A 15,067-nucleotide genomic window follows, 5' to 3' on the forward strand; every position below is an offset into this window, starting at 1 on the left:
TTTGTTAGCCGTTGTCGAGGAAGCCAGAGGCATACTGGACGCAGGAGGAACAGTGGCAGTGATCCTCCTCGACCTGAGTGCCGCCTTCGACACGGTGGACCATGCAACCCTTGTCCAGCGCCTTGGCCTAATGGGAGTGGCCGACTCCGCCCTGGCCTGGATATCATCCTTTCTCAAAAACAGGTCCTTCCAAGTAGCAGACGGGTACTCCGTCTCCTCTGTTCAGCCTCTCGGGTGTGGTGTGCCTCAGGGATCTTCCCTGAGCCCCACACTCTTTAACGCTTACATGGCTCCCCTTGAGGATGTTGTAAAGCCGTATGGCATTAAATCAATAATGTATGCTGATGACACCCAGTTGATCGTCTCTCTTAACCAAGCGGACAATGCCCTGCCCAACCTGAGCAGCTGTCTAGAGGGGGTGCATCAATGGATGTGCGAATCAAGGCTAAAATTAAACGGGGAAAAATCGGAAATTCTCCTTTTAGGGACCTCCAACAAAATTCCCACTTCCCTTCCTTGGCCTCCGTGCATGGGAACACCACCCATCCCCAAGTCCGAAGTCAAGAGTTTAGGGATTTGGCTTGATCAGGATCTAAGCTTCAAAACTCAGGCGAGAAAAACGGCGGGAACTTGCTTCGGCCTGATAAAGATGGCTCGGAAGATCTTACATTTACTGCCATTCCAGTCCAGGAAACTCTTGCTGCAAGGGCTCGTGAACTCCAGACTGGACTACGGAAACGTCCTGTATCTGGGAGCCCCAGCATCGGTGACCCATAGACTTCAATGCGCTCAGAACGCAGCGGCGAGAATCCTCACAGGAACTTCAATGAGGAACTCAGCTAAACCAGCTCTCAGAAGTCTGCACTGGCTGCCAGTGAAGGAGAGGGTCAACTTTAAGACCCTGTGCATCACCTACAGAATTCTGCACAATGAGGGCCCTCCCATACTCAGGACACTGGTGACTCTACAACAGTCGAGTCGCCATCTGAGGTCCAACTCTCTTTCCCTCGCCAATGTCCCCAGAATCAGGAAGGCCAGATCAGGCGGTCGCCTGTTCTCCTATAATGCTCCTAGATTGTGGAACGCCCTCCCCCTCTCCCTGAGGCAAGAACACAACTACCTCAGGTTTAGGAAACGCCTAAAAACTCTACTGTTCCCCTGAGGTCACTTCCTGACCCTTCCTTCCCTCAGTTCCGTAGTCTTTTTCAGCGCCGGGATGCCCCAGGGTAGCTGCGCGCTTAAGAAAACTTAAAATCAAATCAAATCAAACACCTGTTTGCAAGGCCTTCCTTTCACCACAGCCTCCCAAGCACGACAGAAAACGCTGCATAATCTAAAGCACAGCATGTGAATCCAGAAAAGGATTCACGCTGCAAAATGAAATGGTTACTTACCAGTAGGAGTAGTTTTGCAGCTTGAAGAATTTTCTGGATTCACATGCAACTCACCCGGCATCCCCTATGAGGAAAACCAACAGGTGGGAACACAGGAGTTCATCAGTTATTATATAACCATCTCGAGGATTACACACAAGAATAAAAACTGGAAAAAAGAATCTGTAGGTGGCTACCACTCACGTCGACCTCCAGGATACCGCCTGACATCTCACACAGGATGTACCTGGCACCAAATGGTGGTCGACAGCGACCAAAACAAGAAAAAAAATAAAGAAAAAAAAAGTTACGGACCCATCCACTAGATGGCGGAATAATGCACAGCCTGTGAATCCAGAAAATTCTTCAAGCTGCAAAACTACTCCTACTGGTAAGTAACCATTTTGTTTGTTTGCAGTTATATCTGATCCATGTAGGACAGGTCTCCTTCATACAAGTATGCCCAGGCACGGGGAAAGGCTAGTTGGTACTCACACAAATCACACTCTTTATGCAAACTAATACAACTTACATTGCTCACATCATTGACCACTTTTCGGACTCACACAGGGACCTATTCATAAAGTATATTTTGTAATATGTAAGTTGTACTACTGACGTATTTTTTCTTTTGTTTCTACCCACACACATAGGTGTGCATTTCTGTACTAAATGTGTGAGGGAGAAGGGGGAGTGGTTGGAAAAAAGGAGGGGTTCAGAGAAGCACACGCTAATACAAACCAACACCCTTAAAAAGTATGTTATTGCTATTTACAATTTACACTTCTAAAATCCGAACAGGTTTAAACGTACTCCAGTCCATCTTTGGAGTAAGTCGATTTGCTCACATGGCCCCTCACCGCTACTGCAACACACTTCCATAAAAACCGTGGCAGCAGGAAATTAAAATAATATGAAACACACTAATCCCGGGAAGTCCCAGGGGAGGGAACTAGAGACACAGGGTATTCAGGGTGAGCTCGCCTCCAACCTGAATGAAAAATGACCAGGGGTATAAACGGTACTCAGTAGAGTACCGGGCATCTCACCAAAAAAAGTGAAGGACTGTACTTGCACACTACCAGGTGTCAAGCTTCATCATTGGCAGTCCTCGCTCTCTAGAAACTCGGTTTGGTAGAGAGCGGGCCTTCACCTGGAGAAAGGGAGGCACTTCTAAATCTAAGTAGGGGCCCGTGAAAGTGAGTGATTATTTAAAAAACAATGTAAGTGCCAAAATGCATTTATTTCAACAGGCAACTTCTTGGTATTAAAATGGAGAATGGCGGAATTAGTACCTCATCACCATAGTCATTAAAGTAGTCCTCGTGCTTTTGCCCAAATGGCCCAAGGGGTCTGCAGCATTCATCAGGACATGAAAATGAATGTGGGCTCCTATCTTACCTAAGTTGGCTTGAAAGTACCACTGGGTAGGTTGTCCTGTGTCAGACTGTAGTATTCTGTGTTTGTGCCCTTATGGCACTGGTAGTTGGAACCCTGTGTGTTGGGTGTTCCGAGGTTGCCAGTGGAATGTTCATGGCTTTTGGCAGTTGGATGCTGTACCTTGAGGCTGTCGCTGTGCTGCTCTTGAGCCTAATAAACTTACTCACAGCAAGCTGCGTCTGTGACCATTCATTCACACTACAGAAATATTGGCGACGATGCTCAAGAGCATGAAACGGACCTGCTGTCTTACCTCGTGAATCTGGGAGAATCCTGAGTGAAGGTCGGCGTGCCTCAGCGCCGACGAAGAAGAAGAGTCGCGTTGAGGGAGAAGAGCGATACCCACAGAATGAACCTGTCCTGAGCGGAATGCACGACTACGGACAACGGACAATTCCAGATAAGTGCTCCGACTTATTTTCCTTGCGCGTCCATCTGGGGGCGGAGAGCGGAAGCGCAACGGTCGTGGTTGGCGCTGTGTGCAGCGTGTGGTTGGCAGCGCAAGGCACGCTGTTTACGACCCGTCGGCCATTTTGACGGCGACGCTTGTGGTTGGCAACGCGGGTCCACGCACGTAGCAGCCATTTTGTCCATTGAAATCTACGTGGTTGGCAAACCACGAACAAGCTTCAATACTGTGTGCTACACGTTGTGGGGCAAGTCTAATGTAAAAACGCAAAACAAAATCGACAGAGTTTACTGTTGTGCGTTACACGCTGTGGGTCAAAGAACTCTAAAATCTTAAACAACGTTCTCCTCCATAACGCGCTACTTCTACATCTACAGTTAAAAAAAAAAAAAAAAAAAACTTTTTTAATTCAAGGGAAATCAACATCCACAGAATCAAAAAGAGAAACTATTAAAGCAAAACAAGTTTACTAACTTACAAGTCTCCATTCTGAATGTTCTAAGGGAAAATTATTCTTCAGTTGGCACAGCGACATCACAAGAGTTGTTTTTTTTTTTGTTTTTTCATTCCAATTACCTGTCTGGCAATGCAATCTGTTTCGCCTCCTCCACCTTTCCTGGAGACACCAGGTAATCCGCCGATAATCTGGAAGAAGTGGTTCGACGCCTTCGAAACATACCTTGGTGCAATAGGCGCGTCTAGATACCGCGCAGAAAGGAAGAAGTGTCTTCTCTTGCACTCTTTGGGTTTCGAAGGTAGGGAAATCTTTAAACACTTACCACCTCTCCCAAGAAACAATGAAGATGACATCGATGACTATATTGAGACAAGGATGAAATTGGAGTTGAGGTTTGACGTGAAACCTAGTCTCGTTGTGATCAGGCATAAGTTTTTCAAAAGGGACCAACTTCCAGGCGAAGATGTGGAAACCTATGTATCCATTCTGAGACAATTGAGTGCTGAGTGTGAATTCGAGGGATTCAGAGAACAAATGATTAGGGATCAATACATCTGCAAGTGCACAGACAAGTCGATACAACAGAAATTGCTCACGTTAGGGAATCCTACTCTGGAAGAAGTAATCCGCACAGCCAAAAGTATTGAACTATCGAAGAAAGAGGTTAAAGAACTTGAAAAGAAGAACGAACAGACAATCTCCATCGTGAGGTCCAAGGAGAACAGAGAATCCAGAACTGGTCCTGGTCAGCAAACTGTTGAGAGGAACTTTCCTTCTTACCCACACCGCAACGATAGGAATCTATTTTCTAGACGTGACATTTGTTATAGATGTGGGAATCCCTCTCACAATAAAGACGACAAGTTCTGTCCGGCTAGGAGCGCTACTTGCCGCACCTGTGGAAAATTTGGTCATTTTGCCAAAATTTGCCAAAATCCTAGGCAGGCAAATATGAGTTTTGGCAATAGGTCTCAGAGTCAGGTTAACACTACTGGGGTAGGATGTGTTGCAGAATGCAATGATAACACCAGCAGGGGGGAAGATCACATTAGTACTATCCAAGATGATCTTAGAGATATGGTTGTTGTGGTTCGTGAGGGTGAGAATTGCGTTGATGTGTTTACCAAAGTCGACAAAGACATGGTCATAGCTGTGCGTGATGATGGGGTCATTGTTGGTGACCCTGCGGATTGTGTTGATCCATATGAAAATTTTGGTGTGGGTGATAAAATCATTTCTTTATTAGTAGACTCGGGAGCGAAGGTCACTATGATCACCCAAGAACTATTTAATGAAACTTGGCCAGGAAGAAAACTTGAACCTCCCGATAGAGCTCCCGTGTCCTTTGAGGGACGCAGAATAGCTTTGGATGGGTATTTTGAGGATATCATTCAGTTCAGGGGGAGGAAAATCTTTGGGAAAGTTTATGTGGCTTGCGAGGGTCTTAACATTTTGGGGTGGTTCCATGGTGGTTTGTTTCGGTTAATATTAAGACCGGGTGCAAGAGAACAGGTGGGAATGGAAGAGGATGTTTTAATTTCAGAGAGTTTGGCAGTTGTAGAAACTGATGACTATGTGGTGGGTTTGGCCATTAAGTTTCCTTCCGTTTTCAGTAAAGGCCTTGGAACAATTAGAGGCTTCGAACACGAAATCAGAGTTAAGGAAGGGGCCATTCCAGTCAAGCATAAGGTAAGGGGAGTCCCTTTTAGTGTCAGGGACAGTCTTGAAAAGGAGCTCATGGGTTTGTGCAAAAAGGGTATTATTGAACCCATCGAGTCATCGTTGTGGTTGTCTCCTCTTGTTGTTGCAAGGAAAAGGAATGGAGATTTACGCGTCTGTGTCGACTTACGCAGCCTCAACAGAAACATCTGGGTTGACTCGCACCCTTTGCCTAAGATTACAGATTTGTTGACTCTAACCAGGGGCGCTAGGTGGTTCACTAAGTTGGATCTAGCATCTGCTTACCACCAGGTGGTGTTGAGTGAGTCTTCTAGGCACTTAACTGCTTTTGTTTCGCCTTTTGGCAGCTCCAATACTGTAAAATGCCCTTTGGTCTTGCCTCTGCGGCAGCAGTTTTTCAGAGGTTAATGAGTCAGATGTTCAAGGACACTCCTGGAGTGATCGTTTTTCAAGACGATGTCTTGATTTTTGGGCAAAGCAAAGAGGAACATGATGTTTCTTTGAGTCAGGTATTAGGCATTATGCAAAGCAAGGGCGTTGTTCTTAAAAGGGAGAAATGTGTTTTCCTTAAAGAGAAAATGGAATTCCTTGGGCATGTAGTCTCTCACAAGGGGGTTGAACCACGTCCAGGGTTAGTGAAAGCCACTGTAGACGCCTCTCCTCCCCTGGATAAACCTGGTTTGAAATCCTTTATAGGCTTGAGTGAATTCTACTCTAGATTCATCAAGGGTTACGCGTCAAAGATTCAACCTTTAACCAACATGCTCAAGAAAAATATACCTTTTGTGTGGGATGAGAATTGTGATGAAATTTTTCGTTGGATCAAGTCTCAGCTAGTGAGTGATAGTGTTCTCAGAGCTTTTGACCCCAATAAGGAATGTGTGGTGACCGTTGATGCTAGCGGGTTTGGTCTAGGGGCGGTGCTCACCCAGAAGAATGGTCAGGTTGATAACACCATAGCTTATGCATCAAGAGTTTTGCGTGGTGCAGAAATGAATTTCTCGGTCATCGAGAAAGAGTTATTGGCCTGCTGGTGGGCAGTCAGAAAATTCAACTCATTTCTCTGGGGCAGTCATTTCACTATACGCACAGATCACAGCCCTTTGGTCTCAATTTTGTCTGGTGAAAAAATTAAAGAGCACACCCCTAGAATTGCAAGGTTGTCAACCAAGCTTCTACAGTATGATTTTGACATTACTTATTTGCCTGGTGCAAAAAATGTCAGGGCTGACTATTTCTCACGCTTTCCCATCTCTGGCAATGACTCCGAGGTTGAGAGGGAAGATGATCAAGAAGATTGTTTTGTGGCGGCATTAGATTTAGAAGGCATGTGTGCTGTGAATGAAACTGAATGGAGAGGAGAATTGGCAAAGGATGTTATCCTTGCTCGTGTCATTGAATTTTTGAAGTCTGGTTGGCCGAGGGAAAAGTATGTCTCTGGACCTTTTCAGACGTATGTTAAAGTTGCTGAAGAACTCACCGTAGAGGATGGTATTCTTTTGCGATGTGGTAGGCTGATTCCCCCGGAGAGTTTGAGGGCACGTCTTATGGATGGTGCACATGAGGGTCACTTAGGGAAAACTTTCACCAAACGCAGGTTGCGAGATGTTTTTTGGTGGCCACAAATGGATACGTGTGTTGATTCAATGATTGATGGTTGTGTCATATGCAACAATTCTGACAAAAGTCTAAAAGTGAGGACGCCTCCCCTGGAACCGGTTCAACTCCCAGAAAGAGCTTGGGAAAAGATTGGAGTTGACCTGGTCGGGCCCTTTAACCTCTTACCTTCCACCTCACGATATGCTATCGTGGCCATTGATTACTATTCAAAGTGGCCGGAGGTTCGGTTCATCAATGAGCCCTCCTCCGCTAATGTCATTCTGTTCCTGAAGGATATCTTTCTTAGAGAGGGTTTTCCTTCATGTATCATGACCGACAATGGGGTACAGTTTGTTAGTTCTGAGTTCGAGTCTTTCCTTACCCAAAGTGGAGTATCTCACAAGAAGAGTTCCTTGTACCATCCCCAGTCCAATGGCCTTGTCGAGAGAATGAACCGTGTGTTGAACAACTGTGTGCAATGGGCCATTGCCAGTAAGTGTGTGTTGGAGAACGCTATTCGCTCCATGCTATGGTTTTACCGTACGACCGCACATTCTTCCACCGGTTTCTCCCCTTTTGAGCTTCTAAGAGGGAGGACACCGTCGACTAAGATTTGTCCAGGTTGGATGTCAAAGTGGGTCAAGATGGGTGTCATAGATGGCATTGATGGTCTTGTGAGAGAAAATGTTAACAAAGCCCAGGCTAGGCAGAAAAGCCATTTTGATGAGAGGAAAAGGGTGGTGTCTCATGGCTTCTGTGTTGGTGATGTTGTTCGCATTAAGAATCCTGCTCATGTCACCAAAGGCAGGAGTAAATTCTCTGAACCGTTTGTTGTCAACAAGGTTTGTGGCAATGCCGTGCAAGTCAACAACAATCATTGGTGGAATGTCTGTAAGGTTGTCAAAGTTAAAGTTGCCTCCTCTGAATCCACCAATTCAGGCAGCAAACCTTGTAATGAAGACTTGTCGCCCACACTTCGCAGGAGTGTGAGAGTACCCAGGATTCCTGTCAGGTTCAGATAGTTCTGTTTTCTTTCCCTGTCCTGCGATGTGAGGTGCTTACCCTGTTTTGTGTCTGTCAGGGTTGTTTTCTTTTCTTTTCCTTTCCTTTTCTTTCCTCCTTACTTTCCTTTTCGTTCCTTCTTGGTTTTCCTTTAGTTTTCTGTTTCTTACTGTCCATCTTTCCACTCTTTTCTTTTCTTCCTTTTGTTTGCAGAAATGAGGATAATGTAGTATTCTGTGTTTGTGCCCTTATGGCACTGGTAGTTGGAACCCTGTGTGTTGGGTGTTCCGAGGTTGCCAGTGGAATGTTCATGGCTTTTGGCAGTTGGATGCTGTACCTTGAGGCTGTCGCTGTGCTGCTCTTGAGCCTAATAAACTTACTCACAGCAAGCTGCGTCTGTGACCATTCATTCACACTACACAGACTCTACCTGAAAGAGTGTCCTTAAACCCTAATGGAGGTTCCTAAATACTGGATCAAAAACAAAGAAGAGGGGGGACCAGGAGCTTGTTAAGGTCCAGCGTCCGTGCTCCTCTTAATAATGACTAAATCAAAGAGGACACTGTTCCATGATAATGGGCACATGAATGTCACCCAAAAATAGAAAGGGAGAGAGACAAGAAGAGGTAGAGGTGAGAGAAGAGGAAAAGAGACAGATGTATATACCTAATATCAAGGAAACCAATCCCGAAGGGGAAGACCAAGTCTTGCCTCTTATTCGCCCTCACACTCCCAGAATGATGTCATGCTTCATTATCGGGCTTTTAGTGCTCTTGGTCAGACTGGCGCTGCAATGTCTGACGGACCCCCGAAGGGTCTCTTTTGTGGAGATCTTTTAAAAGAGAAAAAGCTGTATGGTGCTGGTGTGGGGGCGGGGTAGGTGTGGTGTCCTTGGTAGGCTAAAAAACCAACAGGTTAGTGAGTTACGAGTGGCTCAATGTGCCAGTGTAACTAATCACAAGGTCGACATGATTCACGCTACAAAAGTCCTAATGATCAGTCGCGTTTCTTCAGGACCTAGAAATAATAAGTTAGAAAAAGTGCACATCCGTGAAAGGAAAAGGAAAGGGGGTTACACAGTGATAACCCTGTCAAGCTCGTGGTGTGCCATAGTGGGAAGTTCCTAGGGTAAGCTGGCGATCTCTATAAGTCGATCTCTCCACGAGGTGCCCTCACAGTGTAGGTTGAGGTTCCCGAGGCTATGCTGCGCAGGTTGTGCACGCATCAGGGGTAGGTTTTTGATGGGTGCTCGAGCTTCTGCACCTACCCAGTCCAGCGGCTGCCTAAATAACCCATGGGAGGAGAGTGAAAGAGAGACCCCGGTAGTCACACTTACATCAAGGTGCGTCTCTCGCTGTGTGCCTAGTTGTGTTCGCTCCTCTTCCCCGATGTAAAGTAACATCCCATAGGTACTACGGTTACATGATTGAAATTAATTGAATATTTACATATACATGTTAAAATGTATACTTTGTAATGATTTAATTATGTTAAGTTAAACTTAATTAAAATAAATTGCTAAACCTTTATTGAAAAATAAGTTCAATTAATTAACCACATCATCTTTTACAACATTTACAACGAATTAAATACAAATAAAAATCTTAGTAAAGATTTAAAAACAAGCTATTATTTATAAATTAAATTATGTTAACATATTTAAATTGTTTAATACTCATTTATTTGGGCTAGTGTGCTGTAATTCATTTGAGTTAGTGTGCTGTAATGTGATGAAACATGTTATTTAATTAGTTACTTTTAGGTTATTTTAAATTAGTTCACATTTCTATTTTACATTCAAATAAGTTTAATATATTTTTTAACAGATAGGAAACTTTAATCATTTTCCCATCAGGAGATTTCCGCCACTGTGGCGAAGATCTTCACCAGCATGCGCAAAGTTACTAGCAGTAACTTTATACTTGCAAATCCTGGTGTAAGATGCTCCACCTCCTGATTTGAGGGGGTAGGGATGTAAGTGTACACATAGGCGTACATTGCACCTAAGTGTAATAGTAAATATTCATGTGAATGACCATACACGTCTCTGTGACTAGGTCCCCCGCAGTGTGCCAATTTATGAATAACCAGACATTCACAAATGCTCTTAATGTGCGTTAGCCTATTGGCTTTTCCATTACTTGTATTGTTGCATGTAAGTGTGGCCTTGGCCAGCAAGGCTGGTGTAGGATTGGGAAAAGGCGGCACTGTGGCAGATGTGTCTTTGTCGACTTGATCTGTGTGTGTGTGTGTCTTGGCTGCTGCTGTCCTGCCCTTAGGTCAGCACAGCCCTGTTACGTAAAGATGGCTGTGCTCTGTCAAACCATCACCCGGCAGTGATTTCTAACTCCTTCTCTGCCTGCAGGTGCTGGTGGCCACTGGAATGGGCATCTATCGGAAGCCGGCGCTGGGCATGTGGCATCACTTGTGCGACAAGGTTTGTAGATTGCTCTCAGGACAGCAGCTTTAAATTGATATCATGCACTGAGCCCTGCATCCCCAGAACAACAGTAACCAGCCTTCCTCTTCCCTTCATGTCCTGCATGTAACCTTCTGCACTGGTGTGGCCAATATTTCAAGGTAAATGCTAACTATGCCTCTCAGGGCTCTGTGCTCACGCATATGCTCCTGCAGCACACACTGCCACATAAAGAAAGCCTGAAATGAACATCATTGAATCAGCCAGGATGACCATTTAGTAACAAATGATTCCTTTTTTTCACAGCATGAATTCTTCTGCATTTATATATAAGATATAAATATTTGCTAAAGATCCATGTTTTGCGCAACTGTGCTTCATTTTAAACAAACCAAGACAAAGCTAGTAGGTCTCGCCTTTATAAAGTGAGTGTCAAACTGTTGGCTTTGGCAATGTGTGTCTTAAAAAAAGTATTCTTTCTAATAAATAAAATGTAAAAGAATCTAAGAATCTTGGAAAAGCAAACTAATATCTTAAGGTATTTCAAAACTGTACATTGAATTCAATGTTTTCAATCTTTATAAATTGCATAGTTTTTTTTCCAAATTCATTTTACTCCTCAAACTCTAAACAGAATTTGAAAAGAAAAACGAAATGCCAGCATGTCCAAATTTACTTTCTACAGGATTTAGCAATTGGGCCTCTGTTGTAACCCAGGGAACAGATGGATGAGCTCCAGGAGAGGTCTTGTACTAAGTACACCTTCTGAATCAGACACCAGCTGAGTGAGTGGAGCAGAAGGCTCTACTTGCAGTACCATGAAAACCTTGTGTACTAAACTTGTGCTTGTGTGTATGTAAGTGTAATTACTTTTATATAGCGTTTGTACCACATACGAGGTGTCAAAGTGCTTTTTGGCGAGTAGCACGGTACTCCGGAACCCAAAAAGATTAGTTGTGAATTAATATAGCAAAATATGAAATTAATTTGAGTGGTGGACATGGGAGTCTGTTAGTTGGATTGAGAAGGATAGCGGAGGTGGAATGTGGGAGATAAAACAAAAACAAACCTTCAAGTCTGCTCTTCAGCCATACCACAGCACAAATATACCCATTGCTGTGCTTTTTAAACTGGTGGAGTTGGAGAGCAACAAAGGATGGGGAGGTGTGGGTAGTTTAAGGGAAGGATCCAGTACATGAGTGAAAGAGCTAGGCAACACATGCACTCTTGGGGTGCTGAATAAAAAATAAAATAAGATCACTCAGTGTGAGCAGTGGAATGATAAAAGACAGCCATTCACAAAGATTGCAAAGAGGCTGTACTTGAGGGGAGCTACAAACAAAACAAGCATTGGAAATGCAATAGGTCTCGCAATAACGCGAGTCTGAACTATTAGCATTGTAAATGATAATGCCCTTTATTTTTGCGTTCTGGTTTTTGGAACATAAATAAAAGGCTTTGTCATTTACAAGGCCTATAGCTTAAATTTGCGTTAAAACGAGACCTATTGCATTGCAATGGTGGTGGTGCTGCTGAGTTTTTTCTGAATCTGCACTCTGAATCTGCACCCACAATCTGCACCCACAATCTGCACCCACAATCTGCACCCACAATCTGCACCCTGAATCTGCACCCTGAATCTGCACCCACAATCTGCACCCACAATCTGCACCCTGAATCTGCACCCACAATCTGCACCCACAATCTGCACCCACAATCTGCACCCACAATCTGCACCCACAATCTGCACCCACAATCTGCACTCTGAATCTGCACTCTGAATCTGCACTCACAATCTGCACCCACAATCTGCACCCACAATCTGCACCCACATTTTGCACCCACAATCTGCACTCTGAATCTGCACCCACAATCTGCACCCACAATCTGCACCCACAATCTGCACCCACAATGTGTGAATGGCGTTGCGTGGCTGAGTGGCGTTGCGTGGCTGAGTGGCGTTGCGCGTGTGAGTGGCGTTGCGCGTGTGAGTGGCGTTGCGCGGCTGAGTGGCGTTGCGCGGCTGAGTGGCGTTGCGCGGCTGAGTGGCGTTGCGCGGCTGAGTGGCGTTGCGCGGGTGAGTGGCGTTGCGCGGGTGAGTGGCGTTGCGCGGGTGAGTGGCGTTGCGTGGGTGAGTGGGGTTGCGTGGGTGAGTGGTGTTGCTTGGGTGAGTGGCGTTGCGTGGGTGAGTGTGGTGTTGCGTGGATGATAGTGGGCTTGCGTGGGTGTGAGTGGCGTTGCGTGTCTGTAAGTGTTGCTGTGTGGGTGAAAGTGGCACAGAGCCTTTGATGTGGCCTGGCGCAGGAGAAATGCTGCTGCTGCTAATTAAATACAAGAGCGGCCGGGAAGCGGCCGGGAAACACAAGTACGGCCGGCCACATAATTAGGGGAGGAGAAGCTGCACAGCACACGCTGGGAGAAGCCCTTTGATGTGCTGTGCGGCCGCGATGCGCGCAGGAGAAATGCTGCTGCTGCTAATTAAATACAAGAGCGGCCGGGAAGCGGCCGGGAAACACAAGTACGGCCGGCCACATAATTAGGGGAGGAGAAGCTGCACAGCACACGCTGGGAGAAGCCCTTTGATGTGCTGTGCGGCCGCGATGCGCGCTCTGTGCTGGGGGAGGGCCATTAGCCTGAACTCTCGGCAAGATCAAACAAAGGGTGGGAGGGACATTGAGGAACAGGAACAGATGGCCATGAAAGTGTATGGGCCAAATGCGCGTGCCTGTACGTGCACTCGAAGAAAACGCCACGGAAAAAAGCGGTGGTTTGACAATCCGTTCGAGCACATGAATTCTCCCCCATTTCCCATTGCTTCGCAATGGTAAAGGACGAGACCTAAAAAGAGGAAGGCAAGCCATCAAATAAGTATGCAAATAAGATGCAGAATAAAGCCAACCAATGGTAAGCAATGGGCAGGTTGTAAGTCTAAAGTAAGTTTACTTTAAGTATTTTGTAACCACATAGCTTGAGCTGTCTGGCAGGCGAGACCTAAAAACATCACTGAACCACTGCGATTAGAAGAATTAATTAGATTGCCATCGATACCCGTTGATACCTGCTAATGTTTAGTTTTTGTGCCTTGTTGGAGTTTCAAAATGTCAGTGCAATGGGTTTGACGCTTGCCCAGATAACTGCTTTGACTGCACTTGACAAGTGTATACTTATTTCACTGCACACTTAGAAGTAGCTGAACTAACTTAAGAAGGAGCCTAACTAAAAATTATTGCGTCCATCTGTAATGAAACTGGTACTCATGTAAAGCGCTCTGATACCTGATATCTACAGGTCGAGTTTGCGCTATATAAAACTAAAGAGAAAAAAAAGTATTGGTATACTAATGACCAGTGAGGTCACTGGTGAATACCCCCCTACTGTTTACAATTACTTAATACCCTCTGTCAGCATTACACACAGTGTACAAACTTTGGCACGTCCTTCAGAGGCCGGCGTTTTTACATCTCAATGACAGTCAAGGTAATCTTTGTTGCTGTACTGCCTTTTTACTGAACAACAAGAGCTGAACTACTAGAAGTGGAAACTACCCTCAGCCAGTGACTCTCTAGAGTTGTCAAGCTAACAGTACGTATCTTCTGTCTCGACCTAAAGTCTCATAAGTAGTTATTTGATGTTCCATAAGACAGACCTAACCAATTTTGTAGTTTGTTAGAGAACGGAGGAATCGTCTTTTTCCCATGTCTCCAAATATTTACATCCACCGCCTTACCATATCTCCCCGATCCTTCTCAAACTCTGCCACTTTCAACACTGCCAACCATGGCATACTTTGAACACACACGGTGTGATTTTTGATCGATTAAGGCTTGGATGTCTGTGGGTAGAAGGCGCTCTGCAAGTATTCTTTTTTTAATTGTTTTTCTCTTTTTCACAGGCTAATGCCGGAATTGAAGTGGACGTGGAGGGAAGTCTGTACGTTGGAGGTAAGCGAACCCTGTTGGTTGAGAGCGCCCTAGTGGATTAACGGACATAGTCTAGCATGCTTTATCTGGTCTCTCCTCTGCCTGCCACTTCCACCCCACACCCCAACCGCACAAACCCCTTATTAGAATCTAAACCTAAGTTCGAGGCATGTGGGCTGCTAAATTCATATCTATTGCATAGATCGCCGCCTAGTGTTGGGTCCGGATGATTGCACATTGTTGTCCTGGAAGAGTCTTCGAAGTATCACGAGATAGGTGGCTCCTCCCCTGGACTACAGTGCGCATGGGCATCGACTCCATCCCCAGATTGTTTTTTTCCGCCATTGGGTTCGGATGTGATTTCGACATCTCCTGTTCAGAATCGATAAAACAATTTCTTTAAGGCCAAAAGGCCTTCTTTACTTCGTCGGTATTGTTTGCGTTCGGTCTCGTGTGTACTCCAACTCTTCGAGTCGGATATCTGAGGAGTCGGGTGACTCTTCGGTCATCGAGGCCCTGTCGATGCAGCAAGACCCCGACGACCCTGCGATGGAACGAAGTCCGTTCAATTACTGCCCCGTGTGCGGTTCGAAGTACCCACACATCGACGTGCATCCTGTATGCAACAAGTGCCTGTCGCTGGACCACAACGAGGCCAACTGTATGGCCTGTTCGAAATTCAGGTCAAAGAAGACGCTCAAGCTTCGGCGCGTGGCGCGCCTCGAGGCCCAGCGATCGGCACCGGCGCCAGTCGACATCTTCGTAGAC

General features: G+C 45.5%; 1 protein-coding gene across 1 annotated transcript in view; it reads left to right on the forward strand.

Moving 5' to 3' along the window:
* Positions 1–15,067, forward strand: part of LOC144770563 (bifunctional polynucleotide phosphatase/kinase-like) — a 278,083-nt gene that overhangs the window by 161,096 nt on the left and 101,920 nt on the right. Inside the window, exons 8-9 of the mRNA XM_078655180.1 lie at positions 10,326–10,397; positions 14,272–14,320. Coding sequence (XP_078511306.1) covers positions 10,326–10,397; positions 14,272–14,320 — 121 coding nt within the window. The remainder of the gene's footprint in view (positions 1–10,325; positions 10,398–14,271; positions 14,321–15,067) is intronic.

This window comes from Lissotriton helveticus, chromosome 7 (genome assembly GCF_964261635.1).
Source record: "Lissotriton helveticus chromosome 7, aLisHel1.1, whole genome shotgun sequence".
Lineage (NCBI taxonomy): Eukaryota > Metazoa > Chordata > Amphibia > Caudata > Salamandridae > Lissotriton > Lissotriton helveticus.